General features: G+C 47.7%; 1 protein-coding gene across 4 annotated transcripts in view; it reads right to left on the minus strand.

The window, feature by feature from the left end:
* Positions 1 to 17536, minus strand: part of PAPPA (pappalysin 1) — a 179916-nt gene that overhangs the window by 22351 nt on the left and 140029 nt on the right. For all 4 annotated transcript variants that reach the window (XR_011005673.1, XR_011005674.1, XM_068211463.1 and 1 more), the window contains exons 15-19: positions 15773 to 15956; positions 12936 to 13146; positions 12167 to 12338; positions 8586 to 8733; positions 5931 to 6040 (exon numbers count right to left, since the gene is read on the minus strand). Coding sequence is in view for 2 of the 4 variants with exons in the window: in XM_068211463.1 (XP_068067564.1) it covers positions 5931 to 6040; positions 8586 to 8733; positions 12167 to 12338; positions 12936 to 13146; positions 15773 to 15956 (825 nt within the window). In the remaining 2 variants the exon portion in view is untranslated. The remainder of the gene's footprint in view (positions 1 to 5930; positions 6041 to 8585; positions 8734 to 12166; positions 12339 to 12935; positions 13147 to 15772; positions 15957 to 17536) is intronic.

Raw genomic sequence — 17536 nt, forward strand, 5'->3', positions numbered from 1 at the left:
GACACTTACAGGAGCACCTAGATTTAAAGAATGAATTAAAACTTTGGCTGGTCAGTGGAGATGGTGGTTCCACACCATGGGTGTCCTGGAGATAGGACTCCCATCCATCCAGCAGGGCATCAGGCACAATGTTCCTTTGGGTTTGTTGCCCATGGATGAAGAACTACAGTGTCCGGTTGAGCAAGAAGAGCACACGGGCACTCACCTAAAGTGTGGGCTTGGGGTTGGATGGAGGCCTGGGGAAGGAAGGGATTAACATTTGGGAAGACCCAATGCACAAGCCATCCCTTCCCCTGTTCATCTCAGGGCTAATTTATTCCATCTGCAGGGGAACCTCAGCCTGTTTTTACAGTTTGTGTCATTTGAGGCTTACCTGGCGTGTGCGAGGAAAAAGGACTTTTATACTATCTGACTTGGGCTGTTTATCTTTCCGATGCTCTTGGATTTTCCACTATTAGTCAAGCCCAGCTTGCCCCACCTGCCTCGCAACAGGGCCTGTCTGTGTGAGCAGAGAAGTGGCTGGGGAGGGGAGGATGTTGTTTATCCCCAGGGAGGGAGGGAGGGAGGCTGCAAGGTGCGGCCCCGCGGTGTCACACATTCCCCCGGCACGCTCTTGACAGACAGCTAGAGATTTCCAGGCTGTTGCCTGCCACAAATGGTGAGGGTTTTTCTCCCCCCACCCCCTTCTGTTATTGCACTTCAGAGGGGAAAGAAAGGAAACTTTTCTAGGTTTGAAAATAAACAAGGCCAATCAACAGAGTGGGAGCAGGGAGAGTAAAGGAAGCAGTTCAAGAGCATTTAAACCCAAGAATTAGAACAAAGTGGAAAAACTCAGGAGTCTGTCTCCTGTATCCAAGGCCAGCAGACAATAAGTGGAAGAAGTGCACTTCCAAAGAGCACCTCACATTCCCCTGGTAAGAAGCATCAATATTTACAAAACCTCATGCTCTGTGTGAGTGTGTGAGCATGCAGAGTGAACAAAAGAAACCAAATAGCCGTGAACCAGGCTCTTCAGAAAGGAGCTTTCCACATGAGAGCAATCCCTCGCAGAGGATGCACTGAGTGTTTTCCTGACCCTTCAAGTATTAAAACACCAGCACCTCCCTTAAAGGAATGGATGGGAGGTGAAGTCTCTGAGACGGTTCTCTGTGAGTGAGAACTCAAGGTCATCCTCAATCCCAAACACAGCCTTGGGCTGAGCATCCTCCAGGGAATGGGAATGAGCCCATGCTCTCCACAGCACAGGAAAGCCAGGAGCCAGGTTAATCACTGGGTCAGTTGGACATTCCCATTCCTCTGGAGTGGCACCTGCCAACAGCTACACACCAGTTGCTTTGTCCTCCCCTTGGATCATCCTTTGCTAGCGGAGACCACTAGAGCTGAATTCAATCCTGCAAACATTCCTGGAGGTGGAAGCAGAGGGAAGGACCCTAGGCCATAGTCCTTACTCCTCTTTCTGGTTTTCCAAGCCCTCAGTTCCTACCACCCAGCCTGTTTGTACCCTCAGGCTGCTGCTGTGCTGTGTGCACTGGGAGAGAGGATGTGAGTAGAGAAAGAGACTGGGCTAGAAAACCAAGAAATTGGGAATGATTTGGATTGCTGGGCATTGTTTCTGCCTCCTGCAGCTCAAACAGGCATACAGGTGCCACAGGATGCTGCCTGGGGCACCTGAAATAAACAAATGTAGAGAAAGCAAGCAAGGATGGCTAAAGGTGGTACATGAGGACGATCTGATGGAGTCTCTGTGCACAGACGTGTAGACTCAGAATGCCAGCAAAGGATGGCATGGTGTACGGAAGCTCCACATCCACCACATGCCAGGTGGTGCCTGGGGAATAAAGCCCATCTGGCCACTGCCCCTGGGAGCCCTGTCCCTTCCCTGTGCTGCCCTGTGCTCCAGGCCCCCAGGGTGACATCTGCTGCCCTCGTGGCCCCAGCTCTCCTCATTCATCGGCTCCTGTAGCACAGCTGTGCAGCCAGGTGGGTTGACTCAGGTCCTGTCCCCACCCCAGGAATGCCACCCTGCCACATCTGCAGTGGGTGGCTGGGATTCCGCTGTGCTCCCACAGCAGGTGACAAAGAGCCAAGGAAGCAAATCAAGCTGTCATTTTCTCCTTGTGAAGGAAGACCCAGTGCCTCCGGTGCCGGCGCTTCCCTCCCGTGGTGGGACTAACACAATGATGTCAACCCTTGGTGGGCTGCGGAGGGGATCAGGTTTCCCCCAGAGAGGCCGGTGGAGAGCTTTCCTCCACCTTAGATGGGTCAAGTGTCCCCCCAGGCTGAAGCCCAGGGACTGGCATCTCCTGCTCTCAGCTAACTCGATCCTCAGGAACAGGACAATTAACCATGGGCTTTATGAGTGAGGGGATCGGCCACTGCTGCCAGGAAAGGGGACTTGGGGGCTGCCTCCTCCTGTAGCTACAGATGGAATGGGATCTCCTGCCTTCCCAGGAGTGGAGCTGCTGCACCACAGTATGGCACATCACTGTTCCATGACTCAGTTTCCCTGCTGTGAAATGAGCCTAAAACTCTCCAAAACCAAAAAAAAACCCAACCAAACAAACAAAACCCACCAAAAACCAAAAAAAAAAAACAAACCAAAAACCAAAAAATACTGCCCCCGCCAAAAGAAAACCAAACCAAATTAAAAAAAAAAAACAAACCCAAAAACGCCCCCACAAACAAACAAACAAACAAACAAAAAACCTGAGAGGGGAAGGAAACAAGAAAAGTGCAAAGCTTAAGTGATTATGGGAGTCTTTAAGGAGCATTCCCACTAATGAGTTCTGGACATTTTTAATCCCCGGGCTTGCAGTCTGCATGGGAAGAGGGGCCATGGTCACGCTCAGCCCAGCAGAGCTGGGACATGCAGACCCTTTGAAGGCTCTCCCAGGCATGCACATGCCTGCACACTACTTAGCCTGTCCCTACTCAGCACTAAGGCAAGAACCCAAGTTCAGACAACCTAAGAAATGAGGTGTCTGCTCTGTTTCTCTGCAGTCAATGGGAAAGAGCTGTCAAGCTGTCTCTCGGAGATATTTCCCTTTTTTCTCCCCACTGCCTGCACAGTCAGTCTTGGCAGCTCTATCCATCGGTGTCTTCAGCAGCTCCATGTGCCACACACAGTGAAGGGAAAATTGTGGGGACAGCACTGACTGCTCTGAACACATCCCACAGCAGAACAGAGGCACAGAAGATTTCAGGTGATTTTTAAAAGTTTTTTCTTGCTGAAAACACTGATTTGGAAGATTCTGCCAGTTTACACTGATTTCAGCAAACTGTTTCAGACCCAACAAAGCAAGTCAACCTAAACCAATTCTGAAAAACACAGAAATATTTAGACATTTTGTGAAATGAAATATCTGTTTTTGTTTATTGTTTGAGAGGACATTTAATTTCTAAGTCTTCGCTGTGTTTTTGTTTTTTCTTTCATTTTCACTAAACAAAAAGTTTACAAAATCTCCTTGGAAATGAAATGCTACGTTATGTTCAAACCAACATGTTTTTTCTTCCAATTTTTTGGTTCACCAAAAATCACAATAACAAAAGGGTCCCTTTGATTAGGGATTTTTATTTTTTTCTATGTAAGAGAACTTTGAGTGAACCGAAAAATCAAATGATTTGCACAGCTCTGCTCTAAACAACCCTCAGAGAAGGGATAGTTCCTTCTTTCCATTTTGCTTCCATAACAGATGTTGCTTGAGCTGCTACAGACAAATTATTTATTTTTTCTTGTCAGCTCTCCCTATGTTTTCTCTGTCCCCATCCCCTCAAAGGTAAGCACCACAGATCAGTCCTGCCTTTATCTTCCTCCCATCCTGCCCTCATTTGTACTTTACTTGTGCCTGAAATTAAAGCAACAAAAAGTGTTTCCTTTGCGTCATTCAAGCGCTCTGAGATGCACAAAGACTCGCCGTGTAAATGCAACCAGCTGCTCCCTGTGCTCATATGGCACAACAGCAAAGCTGTCACTGGCCATAAACAGAGACACGGGTTATTAATGATATATAACACATTGCCATGGGGACCTTCCCCCAAGGCATCCCAGCCCCATCTCTCCAGGACGTGCCCACTCCCACCAGAAGCAGCGTTTCTCCTGGTGGCTCCCCAAGAGCCATGTTCCCCATGGGTGACATCCCATTATCTGCAGAGTTGGATAAGATGGATGTTTTACAGTTACCAAATTTTTAATTAAGGATTTTTTTTAATCCCTTCCGGCATGTCATTGCTCCCAACACAAGTTCTCTAGCCCATATCTCACCCTCTAGTTACAAAGCATTTGTAGGGTGCAACTTGTATCTGCTCAGGGCCTAAATCTCTTGCAAAATCTTCACCATCGGGGGAAAAAAGGGCTTATTTACTGCTGTGCTCTTGGAAACCATGGTTTCTCCTCCATCCCTCACTGCCCTTGTCTCCCCCTTTACTACTCTGTTTTCCCTGCTGCCTAATGAGCCCTCCAGAGACCTGCAGGTATAAAACTCGTTACAGCTCCCTCCATGTACCCGCATCAATAAGTGAAGGAGTGCAGAGAGAACAGGAGGGAAGCTGTCACTTTATTTCCCCATGAATTACAAACCACTTTAAAGTCTGGCACTCAGGAAAGGGCCAGTGAGAAATTGCCCCTCATAGAGAGATAGGGGTTTTCTTTATGTTTCAAGCCAGAAACTTGGCAAAACCTTGGCTTAAGGCAGTCACAGAACCTCAGCGTCTGGAGCAAATGGGAAGCTGGGAAGGACTATGAGATTGTCATATTCTCTGGACTTAGGTTTCCCACTCCTTTCCCAGATTTATTCTCTTGCTCTGTGTGAAACAGTGAAGTTCAAAGTTGTGGAGAGTTCTGGAGCCACTTGCTACCCACAACCAAGGCCAGATTTCAAAAATCCCAAACCCTGGGCATACATTTAGGCATGTAGAGAAGCAAATAGACTGTCAAAGCTGCTCAGGACATGCTGGGGCTGTGTTGGCTGCTTGTTCTACTTCTTAATGGAGTTCAGGTGTGTAAAACAGACTCCTGCAAAGCCAGGACCAAGTATGTGAAAGCCAGAGGTGTTGCTCAAGCACCATCAGTAACTTGCACCCTGGTGACACCTGATGTGCCACCATCTTCCACCACATGCTCAAATGTGTCCAGTTAGACTTCCACACCTGCAGAAATACCATAAACCCACAAACACCTGGTTTGTTTGTAGGAACGTGAGGGTTTCCAGGAACAGTTAGGTGAGTATGTCTCCCACTGACACCCAAGTGTGGGCATGACACCCAGCAGCTGTTTGCTGCCAGTGGGGCTGAGTGTGTGTGTGCAAGGCACTGCATGTGGGTGTGCACGTCCCCATCAGGGCACGTTGCTTACTGATGTGTGCTGGAGGACGCTCAGGACAGGGAGCTGTGAGCAGCTAATGCTGGCTCTGCGTTTGCAGCAGGCAGGAGGGAGAAGTGGTGACCTCTGGAAGGGGCTATGCTGAGCAGGCAGCTCTCACATGCGGGCAGAGGAGCGGGGGGAGCGCTCAGCCAGCTCTGCAGGGTCGGGAAATGAAAAACCCTCTGTATCAGCTTCTTTTGTCATCCAGAAGTGGCACAGAAAAATCCAGCCCTGCCACCCAAAGAATGCAAAATACGGAACAGGAGGAAAAAATAAAGCCTGGCCAGTGCCCTTTCTCTGGCTGTCTGTCACATCTTCCTGTGGCATGGATCCCATTTCCAGATCAAGCCCCACTGATGTGAGGCCTCTACCTTGAACTGACTTTCACTTGGTAAACACAGAGAGAAAGCCACTTGGAGAGAAAGCCACTATGTTACTGGAACAGACACGAGAAAAATGAGGAATTCTTTCCTAAAGGTCCAAATTCCCATTTTCCACAGGTAACACTGACCACTCACTGCCCATAAACATGCAGTAAAGGATGTGGTTCGTGCAGTCACCAGGCACTGACCTTCACTCTCTGAGGGTTCATCCAGTGCTGGATGTCTTGCACGGTCTCGTTCACGCGCAGGAGGATGGGCTCGTGACTATGATCCAGACAGGAGGTGGTACACTCTGTGCCTGCTCAAAACACAAAGGGGATAAAGCTAAAGGATATAGCAGGCAGCTTCTGACCCTTCCAGCATCCTTCCAGCTGAAGGACAGGATTACAGCTCGTTTTTCCTAAATTGCAATTAGCAGTCAAGCATAACTATCACATATCTCCTAGACACATGTGAAGTGCTGAGTACAACCCTGTACTAAGCAGGAGAGCGTGGGGGTGGCAGGTATTCCAAGGCCTTTTTGAACAAGCTGCAAATCTAAGTATTTCTCTGGCTATTAACTCCAAGAAAGGGGTCAGGTTTTGCCCTTTCAGATCATCAAGACAATGTGAAGGTTTTTCCATTTCAACTGCTCTTTCAAGCAGTGGGGCTGATTCAGGAGAGACTGTTGAACTCATCTCACCTATGACATGGCAGAAACCTATTGTTTGATCTGTCAGATTTACAAACATCCAATAATAATCTTCCAAAGGGTGACCAAGTCTAATGATATTGGGGACCAGCTATCACCCAAGTTCCACAGTCAATAAGAAGTACGCAGAAAGGTAATGATGGCTTTGTTCACACATAAACCTGTTTTTTCTCTGATTAACTGTCATGCCCAGTGGGAATCCTGTCCTTTCTTTATTAAAACATGCTGTGATACTCTGCAGCAATATCCCAGAGCCCTGTGGTGACACAACCATAAGCCCTTGTGTGTTGGACCATTACCATTTCCCCCCTGGAAAATCACTCTTGAATGGCACAGCTGCTGCAAACATGTCATTAGGATTTCTGCACTCCAATCAGCGCTGGGGGAGGAATTAATCTCTGCACTGGTTTGGAGAGCTGAACCTTTGGCTCAACACACGCCTCAGCCTGGAAGGGCAGATTAGGTGTCTGAGGAATTACTGAAGGTGTGTGGGATTCATAGTGACCACGACTGGTTGCTATTATTTTTCCCACCTGCTTCTGCCTTCTCACATTCTCCACTTGGAGGAGTCAGTGGGAGCAGCCAGACCTAGGCTGGAAAGATGGGGAGTGCTTGAGGTTTGTTTTGCTTTCCTAGGACACCTGGAAATGGCTTCAAGGACCTACTGGATGAGGCCTATTAACACCACCCCCAGACTGAACGACTGCCTCCTCTCTATGAGCATGGTGGGCACTTTTTCAAAAGGACATTGATCACGCTTTCAAAAATGCAAAGAAGAGAGGAAAACCCCAACATCTGATCCCAAAAGTTGGTGCTGGGTGAGCCTACAAAGTGTGTGGTATGTCTCCATCTGCTGAGAACGAGAACCAGTGGCCACTGTGCCCTCTCTGAGCTCTAAATCCCTCTCCAGAGAGAGCCACACTCTTGTGGGGATCTGCCCCATGCATCCCTCACCTCCACGATGCTGTGTGGTCCCATCCTGGGGTCAGGCCCACCAGTCCCTGGAATTGGCACCTGCCAACAGTCACTGCGACAGGAGCCGGTGCTGGCAGGCACCCAGCACTGAGATGTTCCCCTCCAAACCAGGAACTGGGGTTTCTCTTCTTGCAAAAACCTGTCTGGCCCTGGAGGTAACCTCGTCTCAAGGGTAAAACGCCTCTCCACATTAAGAGTCGCCGCAGCCTCCTCGCCGCTCGCTCTCCCGTGCTCCACCACGCTCGTGGAGAGGAGCGGGTTGGAATTGTTTTGATATATGATCTGTAATTGGCATCATTACAGAGCGGTGATCTCATCCAGGTCGTGTTCTCCTCCCTGGGGAGGGAACACAAGGAGGCTCGTAGTCCTCCGCATGGCTGCGATATAATGAGCGAGCCGCGCAAGGAGGAAATTTCTCCAAGTTCAAAGGGACAGGAGGAGGCAGGAGGGGGATGGCAGGGGCTGGGAGGGGGGCTGCAGGAAGGGGCCTCGCAAACCTGTGTGGGCTGCAGGCAGTGCAGCTCCTGTTGCAGCCCTTACAGCAGGGAGACCCCCAAAATGGGGGCTGAAAGTACAATATAGTGTGTAGAGCTCTGAGTGTCTGTGCCTCCCTGTGCCTGGGTTACATAAAGCCAAGCTGAGCACAGGGGTGATGACCCCTTGCACAGGGAACAGGTACCCCAGAAAGAAGAAGGAAACAGACCCTTTAAAACAGCTCCTAAACAACTATCATACCAAAGGAAGTGCTCAGCTGGTCTCATACTGTTTCTGGGGAGACCTGAATTACCCAAGTGCTGCATTCTCCTGTCACCTCCCTGCCTTTCAGCTTCTGGAGCGTAGATTTGTGCACGTGGCTGAAGGAGTGGGGCATTATGAAAAATTAAGAGCAAAAGCAGGTACAATCCCTCCCTGGCACAGTCTAAAAACCAGCTGTCCAAGAAGGCACACCATGAAACTGGAAGCCCTGCAAGGAGCCTGCAGTCAGAGCATGTTACATGATGCCTGGCCTCTCAGAGCTTCACATTTCCTCAAAGCATTTCCCTGAAAAGCCTCCCATAGCAGGTTCTCACTCGGACAAACAGGTTATTTGAAGGACTCCTTCCTCCCTCCCTGCCATTCCCACCCTCTTCCTGCTGCCTGCTCCCATCTGGGGACAGGTGTCGGGGTGCTCACCCACCTATGCCGTAGCCGCCGGCGCACTGCAGCTTCAGGTGGCTGTTGAGCTGGGTGGGCAGAGCACACTGTCCCTGCATCTCCCTGCACAGGTGGAAGGACCCGCTCCAGGTGCCATCCTTCCGGCAGTGGATCACGTTGCTCCCACGGCCCTGGGAATGAGGGAAGGAGATAATGAGGATTGACCAAAAAAATAGCAAGGAGAGGCTGAGAGGTGAGGAGTGAGGAGAGCTGGGAGCAAAGTTCTGTTGGAGCTGGAAAAGCCCCTGGTTGGGACTGCCAGCCCTAGGAGGGGCAAGAAGGAGTTTTCTTCCAAAGAATAAAGGAAAGGAAACCTACAGTGCGCGCACACACACACACACACACACAGAGACAGAGAAATACAAACATCTCTTCTGTGCAATTCAAGGTCTTTACAAGCCCCTTGCAAGGTCTACACCTTAGAACAGCCCCACTTCTGTTGCAAAAAAGGTGCCTTCACCCCATTTGCCTTCCTCCTTGTTACAGAGAGGTTGGTGTCGAATGCAGACAACCTTTTTCCTCTTCGCATTTTCTAACCAGTTACATCATCTCTCTTGAAAAAGAAAGAATCCCTAATGGCCATCTGAAGGAGGAAGAGAGAGCGGGACATGAGCTTAGCAGGGCAGAACGTGCTCTTTAGAGCTTGGCTGCCTTGAGTGACAGCAGGCAAAGGGGCTGAGACAGACACGCACAGAGGCAGGTGGGATGGACGAAAAAAACCTCTGGTGTGGGAATGGGCAAGGAATAGAATATGACATTTCTCTTACAGAAGAGATTCTTCGTATGATACTGAAGAATGAATACCAAAGTCCGAGGGGAAATATCATGCCCTTTAAAAACAACAAAGGAGTGCACAGGCAATCTTTTGTCAGATCTATCCACACGGCATTGGGGATTGCTGTGCAAACAAGCTGTTCTGTGGGATCTGTGAGCCCAACTGCCATGGGGCAATGTGGGACATTCGACAGGAGGATGTCTGGTGTAGTTGGGCTCCAAAATTCCTGTGGGGGCCTTACTGGGTGGGAGAATCATGCAGGGTCTCTGCTTCTCCTCACTCGTTTATCATGCCAGACATGTTGCCTGCAATCTACCCACCCTGCTCTTGGACACTGTGCTGGATATCTTTGGGGATTCTTTAATGTGCTATCCATGCTGGGATCCCTGCAGGACTGCTGAACTTTTTGGAGGAGCTCCGCCCCACAGCTCACAGTCATTGTTGCACAGGGACCTGCACAAGCCCCTTGTACCGGCATGGAAGAGGGCTCAGTCTTCAGTGATAGTCTCATCCTTAATATCCTAATGCTTCCCTTTTTTTGCTCAGCTTTGTTAATGAACACAGTGTTTAGTGAGATGCAAAGTGGTATTAGCAGCAGACTACAGTGTGGGACCTGCTTCCCCTTCTCTAGACATCTGGCCATTGCCAGAAGTAATAAGGAAATCATATGAAAGGAATAATGGAGCAGATGGACTCAGGGTGAGATCCTGCTTGGTGATTCTCACCTAAGGGCCAGTTTGGCAGAGATTGATTAATTTAGATCTGACTGTTGATATGATTTGTGCACAATATGCAGAAATGGAAGACCCTTGCTCTGGTGCCAGGGGAGGTACCTGCTTAAATGACCATTACATTCTTGGTGATTAAGAGATGCTGTATGTGCAGCCAAGTAATGGTGTTCCAGCATGATGACAAAGTCAGGAATAAATTGCTAAATTATAATTGAGCACAATTTGCTGCTTTAGCAAGTGTGGTGCACTTCCCTTGCAATTTCCATACCAGGGTTCAAATGTGATTCTCAAAGATGAGCCATGAAACCTGATTTATGTTCCTGGAGCTGGCTGTACTTGAGGGTACTCTTGTATAGTTTCAGCAACATACTCAGACATCCCAGGATATCTATTGCTATAGTAACATACTGTCCATCATTCCCTGACCTGCAAAATCTCTTGTGAAAACCCCTGCTGGGTTTCTTGCTTGGATGCAACGTGTATTATCACCTTATATAGCTGAGAGAGACTTAGTGGGGTTTAATCCTTAAATAATTAACACCTCTCAAGTGGTTCTGGCTTGTGCCAGGAGTCCTTGCTCTTCTTCTGTAGCCTATTTTCTGGGATATCTGAAAATACTTTTCACTGATATCTGTAAATACCTTTCTCAAGATTTATCTGCTCCTTTGCCCAAGGTGCTTTTGCAGCTGAGCAGTCACTCCTCTCCCTCCCTGTGAATAGACAGAGTGGTACCTCTCCCTTTCCAGAGCTTACTTCATTACTGCTGTAACCCTGACTCCACTGCTTGCTCCCCTTCGTGTTCACCTCGTTAGAAAGCAAACACAAGCCCGTTCCACCAGCTGTCATTGCCCTGGGTGTCCCAGTTTCCCCACACTGGCAGTGCTGGAACACGGCACAGGCCATGCTGCCCCTCTGAGCAAGTGGTGGATGCACAAAGCCACAGCTGCTGTGTCCCAGAGCTCCCATCCCCATCTCCCCATGCCTGCAACTTTTCATTTCACACTGCTCATAACCTCACTCCAAGACTTAAACAAGGAAAACTTTTCCAGGTGCCCTGCTGTGAAACACTGGGGCTCTGCTTGTTGTCACCTTGTAGAAGGCAGCCCAGAGGATAGGGAACAAGGGCTTTTAACATGTGGAGCAGGTACCAGAGGTGTCTTTCACATAACTGCCCCTAGAGCAGGGTTGGTACCTTTCTAAAGGTCCTCAGATTCTGATCTCATGATCTGATGATCTGAATTCTGATGATATGAAGCACTCTTGGCAGAGCACACCCTGCTCCAAGCAGTGCCTGCAGTTGCTGAAGCTTGCACATCCCCAGCTTCTCTTCCCAAGCAGAGGGAGCAGCAGCAGCACTTCTGGGAGAAGTTACTTATCTCACAAACTATAATTACCTCTGGTGAGGAAAACTAGGCATTTCAAATAAGATAGTAGAGGCCAGACCTTCTCATATCAGTGAACACAGCTCCCAGGAAGCCAAAGGCAATATGCTGATTTGTGCCAGATGGGGATCTGACCTCTGGTGCCAAATGACACCTTCACAGCCAGAAAAACATGGAAGTTTATAGAGAATTCAACTGAATAGTTGTAATCCCTATGGTGCTAAATTATCACAAGACACACAGACATACACTGGTAAGAATTAGAGAGAAAAGCGAGGTAAAACAGAATGAATAAATGGGATAAGTGTACATAACATGAATAAATGGGATAAGTGTACATAAGATAACTCACATTCTACTTACTTTTATTTGTTGTTCCTTATTTTCTAGCCAGATCATAAAGCCACTGTGGCAGATTTTTCTGCCACTTACTGTCCAGAAACATTAAGTCAGTCACTTCTAATCCTCTACAGGTAGTAGTTAATACTGTTACTACTGTCATAAAAATAATATTTCCAGGCTCTCCCTCAACTTTAAATATGTTTTTCCCTTCTGCATTTCCCTGGTTTTGGAAGAGCTCAATGTCCCTTGGCCTCTCCAAGATCAGTGTCCTTAGGGAGGATATGAAAAAGCCAGACTTGTATGGGCTGAGGTGATCTGGGGAAGGGAGACTCACCGACTGACTGTCATCATCCTCACACTTGATTCGGCACTCGCTGTTGAACTGGAAGCCGTTGGAGCACTGGTAGAGCCCGTGGAACTTGGAAGGTGGAGGGTCACAGGTGACAGGCACACAGGCGCCTGGCAGCCACGTGCCATCTTGTGTGCACTGGATCTTAAAGGCTCGCCTTTTTGTGCAGAAAAAAAGCAACATTTAGTGAGTGGCTGAGTCAGCTGGGAGCCTCTAAAGCCTCTGAGCTCTGCTAGCAGGTTGCAAGGAGATGGGTGTGCTCGAGCTTTTAACACTTGGGGAACAAGTTGTGAATCTGCGTCATGAGGGCTCTGAGGAAAAATAATGATTATTTGCAAAACCAACATTGAGCTGCCCAGCCTAAACTCCTCTTTTGGCCTTGGACACATCTCCCAAGAATTCAGCTTCCCAGGCTTGTGGGCTGTGGTTGGTTTGAAGTGGGTATGTGCAGAGTCAGAAGTATACGACAGCACCAACCCTTTTCTGCAGGGTTTCAAAGGGGACTCCCCAGGCTGCATATCAAAGGGGTATTTCTAAGGTAAAGGCTGTTTTTTGAGCACTGGTCAGGATTTTTAAAGAAGCCTAAGTGAGCTGGGTGCCTAAACTGACACTGCACAGCTATCTGCATGAAGGAATTGCTCTATGCTGTTCCCTACAGCACACGGAGTCTGTGAAAAACACCCCCTTCCCAAAATCTTTGTAACTCATGGCTTTCTGAACCAGGCTGATGGCATAGCTTTAGTCTTTCACGTACTTTCTTGATTTTCTGGAGGATCCAGGGACGTGGTAACCTGGTTTGCATTTGTACTTGCAGAACGAGCCCACTTTGTGCTTGTCTTCTCGGCAGCGTGAGGTCTGGAGATCTGCGTTGGGGACGATGGAGGGTGCTCGACACATCAGCTCACACAGGGCCTCAGGAAAGGACCACAGCCCATCCTCCATGCAGGTCAGGTTGCTGTTGTTTCCTGAGAAGAGCAGTGAGCAAAGTTAGCAACGTTCAGCAGGACTATTTTCTTTTGAAATGTTGTTACACCCATAAGATATCAAAAGCCCCTTCAGCCGATTTAACAATTTCAACTGCACTGAACATTCATATGTCCTGTGCGTTCTCTCGCTCCAGATGATGTCATTAAATCATTAAGGACTCTGCTTTCAGGTGACAGGCAGGCAGTGCTTATTTCAGGAAATGCTGTAGCATAGGGGAAGCCACACGGGCTTTGTCATCTTTTGTATTTCTCTTCCTTATTTTGTTCCTCTCTGAAAAGAAGCTTGTTTCATACACCAACCCCCTCCTCTCCAAACCCATGGCTTCAACAGAGGGTTTGGTGCCATCACATTCTTCATTCTGCTTCTGTGTTATATCTTTTCCCTGAATCTGTCCCTTTTATTTCAATTTGGAACCTTTTGGAGCAGCATCTGTTAGTATTAGAGTCACTACTCCAACACAATGAGGAGCCATTCTCAGCTGGGGACTCTCAGTCCTTGGGGACTACTGTGATAAATATGATTCATAATACTCATTAGGCACTCATTTTCCTCAGGAATCTTTCTTGGCCAACACCTCAAAGGTAAAAGGTACAATAGATCTATTTGCCTCTGCTATGACCTACTTGACTTCAGAAGGTTAAGCTAAAAGTAGCCCAGTCTCAGTGTATTTTACATTCTTTGTTATTTTATACCATATGTTGAAAAGGAATAAGCTTTTCCTAAGAAACAAAGCACAGCTATGAGCCACTAACCCTTCAAAAATCCCTAATATTCCATTGAAATCCCTGAGCATTGCTGCAGGAACCTTCTCAACCCACAAGGCATATTTTCAACAGTGAGCCAACTTCGGAGTTATCTGAAATAATACTGACAAACTGCTAACCCCGGAGCAATGCCATCTCTCTCTGAGGGGAGGAAGAGAACCAGGGCATGATGCTGGAATTCAAAGAAGAAGAAAACAAAAGGCTCTTGAGGGCTCAGGAAGGTATGTGGAGGAGCCCTCCTGCCCTGCCCTCAAAGATAAGAGAAGCCACATTAAATCAGCCCTGGATTTCTCTCTCCCCTCCCCAACTGCAGATGATTGCAGAGGTATTTTGTGCAGAAGGGAACTCTTTTCTGGAGCACCAGCATGTTCCCCTGCTCTGACTCATGCAGCAGCTCCCAGCCCAGCCGTGGTGATATCATACTTGCCACTGCAAAGCGATAAGCTGTGACATTACCAACAGTGGCTGTCATGACGTCAGTGATTGAATTAGGCATGAGTCATTCCAACACTGTTCTCCAGAAGCTCAGTGGCAACATTTATTAGTCATCAGTGATGGCTCTACACCAAACGGTGCCTTTACCTCACAGCTCAGTGTTTCTGGACAAAAGTGAAGTGATGCTACACCAGAGCTGCAGCCCCTGATCTGGGGTTGGTTGTCATCCCTCCAGCTACCCCTGCCTGAGTCATCAGCTCTAGTTGCTCATGATGACTATAATTATTTTCACCGCCCGCTCAAAAAAATTTAAAGCACTTAAAAAAAAAAAAAACACTTTTTGTTGAAGATAGCCCTGTGAGTGTATAAACAGAAAAAGAGAGGTTTTTGCTAAAAAGAAGTCTTAATTTTCTCTTAACTATCCTTAGAGTAGTCATACATAACTTTGAGTGTGTGTTAGCTGGTTTTGGTTATCTCCCATCAGAATTAAAAAGAATTAAGCAATTTGCTTATATATGAAGAAATCAACATAGCTTTTCCCTGAAATGAAGAATACTTCCCATGCCTTCCTTTTTGGTGTTTGCAATGAATCTTGGCAGAGAAGGAGATACCACGGGTACAAAAAAGCTTACACAGTGTTTGTACCTGAGTTGACAACAGCAATTTAGTTTATTTACAAGATGGACAAGTTCCTCCAAATTAACAATTTTCTTGTTTCCTGAGGCCCAGATCAAAAAGGGAAATGTGCCAGTGAGCATATGAGTTGATGGTGCTGAGAAGAGGATGGGGATGTTAGCAGAAAAGTAACAGGGAAGAAGATAGAGGAGGAAAAGACAGAGGGCGGCAAGCTGTGTAATTTCTAGGGGAAAAAATAAAAGAAAAAAGGAAAACGTAAAAAGTGCCAAACAAGAAGAGCACAGGAAGGTCAGAGTAGAGCAAAACAAGTGTGGAAAAGGAGAAGGGTGATGGTGGATTAATAAAAACAGTGATGAGGGTCTGTGCAATTGGGATGTGGGGCTTTTCAGTCTTCTCTTGGCCTTCCAAATACATGGAGGAGGCACAGAAGGGAGGCAGACAGTGGAAATAGACAAAGCCTGGGGAAGAAGATGAGAGAGTTCAATCTGATTTATCCCCATGACTTTTCCATGTTTTGGTTGTATGGAAGCAATATTCCCGGTCATTACTGCCTGGCCAGCCACGATCAAGGAAAGGTCAAAACAAGGTAATAGAGAGATGTAAAGGAACTTAACTTCTAATATAAATAAACCTTCCATATAGTCCCATAATTCTTCCTGCTTAAAATATCATGAATAATTCTAAACCAACAGCAAGAGTTACATGCATTCCTAGGAGCAGTTTGTGTTAGCTGTGTTTCTCAGGTCACTGCACACACCCTCCCCAATACCTTTCAGAAGAGCAGGAGGTCGGCAAGTGAAGGAGCATTTCTTGCCAAAGGTGGTCCCCTCGCTGCAGTTGAAGGTGGCTGGGTAGACATGATACTGGTCTGGGACACCACAGTCCACGGGCTCACACGTCACCTGCTTGTTCCACTTCCCATCCATGCAAGTCATGGTGACGCTGGATTCCGTCTGGAAAAAGAGACACAGCTACAGCCACCACAGCCAGCAAGGGAGAGATCAAAACCATTTCAAGCCTAATAGCTATAATTTTGGCTCACAAGTTAAGCACAGCCATGTCTGGTCTCTACCATCATCATTTGGACAGCAGCTACCAAACCCACCAAGGCTCATAAGGAACAGTGTCAGAGAAAGGATTTTCTGCCACCTCTGGGGCAAGACACCAAAGCACTTCCATAGAAAGAGTACAGCTCTACAAATAACCCAAACTCTTGTCTGGCCTCCTGACACAAGGAGGGAACCTGCTGCTCTGCCCTGCCATCAGAAAGGAGCACAAGCCTGGGCTGTTTGGAGCTGACAGCTGTCCCCCATCCCTGTCACCTTTGCGGTGACACAGCCACTCCAAGGGGATCCCCCTGTGCTTCTGAATAGTCAAACTCGTTCTTCGGTTTGAAGTAAAAGCCTAGCTGACATGAAGCCATTTGGGACTCGCATCTGAGGCTCACCCGAGAGGTGTCAGTCACCCTTGGATGGGGATCTCAGGGGAAGTGCCTCGGGCCACGTCAACATTGTGTGCAGATACTGACAGCTGCTGTTGTGGCTTCTCTGGCAGAGTGCCCCAAGGCTCCACACAGAATCAGGGCCCTGCTGTCCTGACACCACAGACGTGAATGCCTGAGGGACAGACCTTTTCCAGGAGAAGTTTGCCATGGGCAGACCCAAGAGTGTCCTGCCCATAACTGGCACCTGGAACTTGAGAGGTTGTACACAGAGTCAGTGCCTGTGCTCTGACTTCGCCAAAGTCACTCTACCGTCCCAGCTACACAGAAACTAAACTTCTGTGGATCTGAGGAATAATCCAAACTGCACAGCACACTGGAATCCTGGAGTGCTAGGGGCAAGTAAGAAAAATGAGGGAAGTAAAGGAGCCACCCATCTAAAGCTAAGATGAATTTACTGAGTGACTGAAGGACAAACAGATGTTGGCAAAGAGAACTGAGTAAACAATATATCCACTTTCTAATTAAAAATGGAAAATTATTAAAAGCTAGAAGTGAAGAATCTAACTCTTCCCTTCACGCCAGAATAAAGAGAGGGACACAGGTTAAGAAATGTGAGAAACCCAAACATGAGAAGGGGAAGATGCTGGAGAGGAATCTGACCAAGCCATACAGCAGCACTCCTCTGCCTCCAGGGAATATTTTATTCAGGGCTGGTATGCTCACAGGAGATTTGCACTGCCGGCCATTGATCTGGGTTTATAAAAGGAAAGGGAATTTTTCTAGCACACATCAAAGGGACCTGTATTCCCTTTTTGCAAAAACACCCTAATGGTTTCAACAGAAGTTCAGACCTGTCTCCCTTTGATATATGGTTGCATTCAGAATGGAAAAAGCAGTCCCTGAGCTGAGAAACTGGACACTTCCCAAGTGGACACAAAACCCCTTTTCTAGACCGTGGAGTTTATTTAAACAGGGAGCACTGCTGATGGAAAAAAATGTCTTTCTACAAACTCAGAGTAGCACATTCTGGGATACTCAGAGCCATCAGGTGAGATGATACTATGTGTTCTCATTCCCAATCATTTCACT

The sequence above is a fragment of the Anomalospiza imberbis genome, chromosome 21 (assembly GCF_031753505.1).
Source record: "Anomalospiza imberbis isolate Cuckoo-Finch-1a 21T00152 chromosome 21, ASM3175350v1, whole genome shotgun sequence".
NCBI lineage: Eukaryota > Metazoa > Chordata > Aves > Passeriformes > Viduidae > Anomalospiza > Anomalospiza imberbis.